The following is a 5,291-nucleotide window of genomic DNA, read 5'->3' on the forward strand; positions in this document are numbered from 1 at the left end:
AGCTAATTTTAATTACTTTAGTGCTGGAGGTATATATATAAGGCTTTTTGTGTTTAATAATCTGAATCGGGAAAGTATAGCCTACCTAACGTTAAAAGTTATTGGGTTTCAAAATGTAGTGGCAGGATAAAGTAGCATAAAATGGAAATACCTTTTTTATACAGCACGTATCAGTCATGACTTTATTTATTTTGCCTGTGAATCACAGCACAATAAATAAAACCCACAAATACCAATAAAAATCACAATAAATCACAGTAAATCAAAAAGGCAAGGAACATAACTTCATAGTAACATAGGCCTACTGTCAACCTGGCCAGCAATTTAAACGCCTGAATTTAAAGAGAGGTCTTATGTACTTTGTTATATTCCACTACTGCATGGCCTTATAAACTATTAGCATACCAGTATTTTGGTCAAAGAAGTAACAATTACCAGTTTTGCTACAAAACTATTTTTGACATTTAAAAAATATAAATAAAAAAGCCACAGAAAAATGTTCTGCATCTGCAAAGACTCTTCCCACCATCTGGATGAAAAGATTTTTAAAACTGCTTCTCAAGTTGTGCCTCCGAATCAAACAATGATGGCAGGCAACTTTCTCGTTATTAGAGATGCACAAACTGATGCTAACGGGTAAACAAGACAGTGGCTGAGGAAGAAACTTTAACTTCAAGCAGCAAAAGACCCAAATGTCTTTTGTCAGGAGTTAGTAAGACTTGTCAGAATGAATTTACATTTTTGTGTGCTGGATGGGTAAATTAAATTGGGCTAATTGTTTGCAAGTTTGCTAGAACAACATGTAGGCCTACAAACCGTTGTCACTGCAGGCAGTTTGGTGTGTCATAGTGGGAAACCCCGGGTGTTACTGATGGCAGCAGGCCTGCAGCCCATTTAGCAATGTCATTAAATACACCTGTGAGTTTTCTAAGGCCTTTTTGGTGCTACAGCATGTATTGTCTGTTTTGAAATATGCTTCACAACTTGATCTCACAGAATCACGCAAAATGATCACAAACTCTAAACACGGCATTAGCCTACGTTGTGGTGACACGGAATGTGTGAAATTTTTTTGTGGCCACCCCGGAAAACGATGCCAATGTAAAGTCAATTAGGATTCTTTTTTGTGGTGGACACACGGATTCACTGGTTTAATAAGGTCATGCAATGGGTGGTAGATTGCCTAGTTGTAAAACTTTGTGTAAGGTGTAAAAAAAAAAGTAATTATTTTTTTTAATTTCATATAGCAAAATTTAAAGTATATATTGAACAGTATTATTAATTTAAAAAAAGAATGATTCAGAAGAAGATTAAGACATTGCCACAGCAACGTCACTGCACGGACTTGCACTGAATCTTTACCGAATTAATTTTGTGAAAAACTTTATTGTGTAAAATGTAAAAAAAAATGAAGTATTTTTTTAATTTTATATTGTAACACATATATATATTGTATGTGTTTTTTTTTGTAATGATTCATAAGAAGTTTTTGTCGTTACCACGCCAACTTTACGGCGCTGACTGACGCTGCTCCACTGCGCATCATTCATTTCACTTTCCACTAGACTACAGTAGCCTAAGTACCTCAACCTAAGGACTGTTCATTAGCTGAAAACACAAGCCAATGTTGCTGTAATTTCTTACGTGTGGCCCAGTCTCTATAGCGTTTTATCACTGAAGGATTGGTGTGTTGCTGCATTAACTATTTAATACAACTAATGTTACCCGCCAAATAATTCCGCCAGCTGTAACATCCATGACCCGGCGCTGGACTTTTCCACAGGATTTAACTGACCCAATGATGCGCTTACGTTGCGAACTGGCTGGACAGACCTAAAACAATTACGCATAATCATAATTTGATTGATTGAACAGAGTTTGAGTCAACGCAGCGTGCAACCTCCTTTTATGGACCATGTTTATTATGTTGCAAATAGCCATTTTGTTACAGCTGATACAACACTTATGGGACTTTTATTGTGTTAAAGATTAGCTTCAACAGGGCTTAATCAAGTATGTCTCAAGCTTACCTGTCAATTTCATCACAGCAGTCATAGTAGAAAGGTCTTTTGTGTGATAAGAAGGCAGACTCATTGAGGTAGAAGTGAAGGTCAGGCAAATATCTCTTGAGCCTCTTATAGTAAGATGAGATGAAACTGAGATAAGAAAGATTATTGACATGTGCCTGTTTTAAGACTTAGTAGGGATGTTAAATGTGCCATACCTCTCTGCCAATTTAAGATAAATAATTTATTGACATTTTTTGACACTCCAATTAGTTTGTAGTCAGTAGATTTTGTTCACATCATTCTGTTATCCCGAATAGAGCTTAAATACGATATTCAGAATACTTACAAACTCAAAAAAACAAACACACATTTACTCCTTGTCTGCCTGTCTGTTTGTCTGTCTATCTTTCTCTCTCTTTCACACACGCACACACCACACACACCACAGATAATTTTATAGAAAAACTACAAAATACATCATATTTAATTTACTGTGACATGCAATGAGTATGCTAGTTTAATATTACCTTTAAATATCAGAGGTCTCTTTTATCAACAATGGTCAGATTAAGGTCAAAGGTATCACTGGATATGCATTATCAACCATATTGATCACATTTGTATTTGTTCTAAGTGATAAGAGCAACATTACATCAGAGACGGTCAAATTCAAAGTGGTGGAAAAATTGTGTTCAATTATTTTTAACAGGTTTGTTTAGTTATTTGTTTTTGGTCTTAGCTCAACATACAGTGACCAAAACATAAGACATTAAAACATAAATGAGTTTAAAGTTACATTTAAATTTTAGTTTAACAGCTGCCTGCTCAGTTAGTTCTGCACTGAATCCATTTTTAAGTTATGATCAACACTCTTTGCAAACGGAGATACAAGTGAAACAGGATGTCAGCTATTGTTAACGACTGTTATTCATAAGTATATACATTTATTGGCTATGCACGGTTTGGTTTAGGACAATGGCCTTGCCCAATCAGCTGCAGCTGTGGATATTGCCTTAAGAACATATGAGCTTTAAACGGCCACATCAGCATTGAGATTGGACATTGCGATAAGAGGATGTGTGGTTTAAAAGGAGTGGCAGACTTTGAGTAAGACATTCCTCGGTGCACAATCATCCAGCTCACACTCAGAACCACCATGACCTTCGACGGCAACTGGAAAATTGATCGCAATGATAACTATGAGAAATTCATGGAACAAATGGGTAAGTTATGTCAAACTGAGCTGATAAAAGGCTGAGTAGCATATTTTTTTTAAAGTGTGGAATTTGATGCATTGGTAGAAATATCACAGTGTATTACCATGTCTACTCTCTGTGTAATACGACAACCACAATATAATCAAGCTCTGATAACGCAGTAGATAAAGCACTGATACCGTTTTAATTTAATAAAGTTAGTTGTTTCTAAGTTAAAATGTCAGTTATGCAGCAAACTGATAATTAATGCAAATGTTTTATTTGTTTTATTTATGATCGTTACAAAATATGTGCAGTAACAAATAATTAGTTAATAGTTCTTAAACGCTTACATAGAAGACTGAAACAAATACTGGAGTCTCACATGAAAACACTTGGCGGCTCACTGGTCTGCTGAACGTATTTATGATTTGGCTTTTGTACCTACTTACCCTCTATAAATAACAAAAACGAAGGAACTACATATGCTTAAAAAGTGATTGAATCCTGACAAACTTCCTCTGATTGTTCAGAGCCTATTGAACACATTCAATTGTTCATTGTGTCTGTTACCAGGAATTAACATGGTGAAGAGAAAGCTGGCTGCTCACGACAATCTCAAGATAACCATCCAACAGACTGGAGACAAGTTTCATGTCAAGGAGAGCAGCAATTTCCGCACTGTGGAAATAGACTTCACCCTGGGGGTCACCTTTGAGTACAGCCTTGCAGATGGGACAGAACTATCAGTAAGCACCTTTTCTATCATTACACTTTATAATTTCTCAGAAACTGACCTTGACGAGAAAAGACTCAAGTTTGTCTCCAATTATCTAAATTTTAGTCATTTAGTGAAATTATGTGTTAGTTCTAAATACTTAGAGATGTGCCGGGTATTTTCGTCAAAATACTTTCTTAGTTCAAGTCTCGACTTTAGACTTTTACTGTGGTAATCCTTGCGCCCAGATGATTTTAACTCATTACCACGAACAGTACCAGCCATAAAACAGTCAACCTTCTGCCAAATCTTTTCCCCCTAGCATTCATGTTATGAATAAGTTCCATGTTTCAACCCGCAGGGCTCATGGACCATGGAGGGAGACATGTTGAAGGGGATCTTCAGCAGAAAGGACAATGGAAAGCAATTGACAACAACCAGAATCATCCAAGGAGATGAACTTATACAGGTGGGGGGAATTTACATACATAGAAATTAGCCCACCAAAAATTCACATTTTATATCAAACACATGGGAAGCTGTTATAGAAGGTGCTGGTAGTTGGGATACAGAGTATTCTAAAATGTTACAAAATACTGTTATGCGATTTAAATACACGTAAACCAGTCAAATTTGATGTATTTATCTTATACCGATTTCCTTATGTTATAATTTCATTATTAGTCAGAGTAAACCTTCTTGATAATTCAGTCAGATGCAGAAACTATGAAGTTATATATTAATCTTATCTGACATGATCTTTTGTCAACAGAGCTACAACTATGAAGGTGTGGACGCAAAGAGGATTTTCAAGAGGGGTTAGAACAAACTGATCAACTCAACTTTAAAGTGAGATGTTATACTTCAGGATTACAGACAGTATTGTGTCTAATTATACCAACATAACCTGTAAAATGTGCACTATTTTTAACGCCCATTAAGCATATAAAAAGATTAGAATTTGCACAGGATTTTGATACTTGCACTAATAAAGCCATACTCAACTGCCTGTTTTCTGTGTTTTGCTTTCCTGTATATATGTAAAAATGATAATCTTCAGGGAGAATGTGTGGGGGATTAAAGTATAAAAAACACACACATTGTGAAGTGACTTATTTGAGTGATACAATAATTTAAACTTTATTCAACAATGAATAAAAATAAATATATACTGTATTATCTACAAAAATATAAAGTATAGACAGATTTTTATGTTTGTTTTTTTAATTGATCTGTACTAACACAAGTCATGAAGTATTCACTGAAGCACCGACAATTCAATTCAACAGTAATGTCAGGCCAAATCCTAACCACACACAGAGGTATGACTATAGGATTCAGTGAGGCATACAGTTCCAACACATCAGG

The 5,291-nt window shown here is 35.5% G+C and overlaps 1 protein-coding gene across 1 annotated transcript; it reads left to right on the forward strand.

Moving 5' to 3' along the window:
• The first annotated feature begins 3,044 nt into the window (after positions 1-3,044).
• On the forward strand, positions 3,045-4,932 carry fabp2 (fatty acid binding protein 2, intestinal). Its single transcript, XM_032532493.1, has 4 exons — positions 3,045-3,232; positions 3,782-3,954; positions 4,285-4,392; positions 4,696-4,932. Exons 1-4 carry the CDS (start codon positions 3,166-3,168, stop codon positions 4,744-4,746), a joined length of 399 nt encoding a protein of 132 aa, XP_032388384.1. The 5' UTR covers positions 3,045-3,165; the 3' UTR covers positions 4,747-4,932.
• Positions 4,933-5,291: the final 359 nt, after the last annotated feature.

Source organism: Etheostoma spectabile, chromosome 2 (assembly GCF_008692095.1).
Source record: "Etheostoma spectabile isolate EspeVRDwgs_2016 chromosome 2, UIUC_Espe_1.0, whole genome shotgun sequence".
Classification (NCBI taxonomy): Eukaryota; Metazoa; Chordata; class Actinopteri; order Perciformes; family Percidae; genus Etheostoma; species Etheostoma spectabile.

What these genes read in the sequence shown, in the direction of transcription:
- fabp2 (XM_032532493.1), top strand. Translation starts at nt 3,166, where the DNA reads ATGACCTTCGACGGCAACTGGAAAATTGATCGCAATGATAACTATGAG. An exon ending in GAAATTCATGGAACAAATGG is followed by an intron (nt 3,233 to 3,781) that starts GTAAGTTATGTC and finishes GTCTGTTACCAG; the next exon opens with GAATTAACATGGTGAAGAGA. An exon ending in AAGGAGATGAACTTATACAG is followed by an intron (nt 4,393 to 4,695) that starts GTGGGGGGAATT and finishes TTTTGTCAACAG; the next exon opens with AGCTACAACTATGAAGGTGT.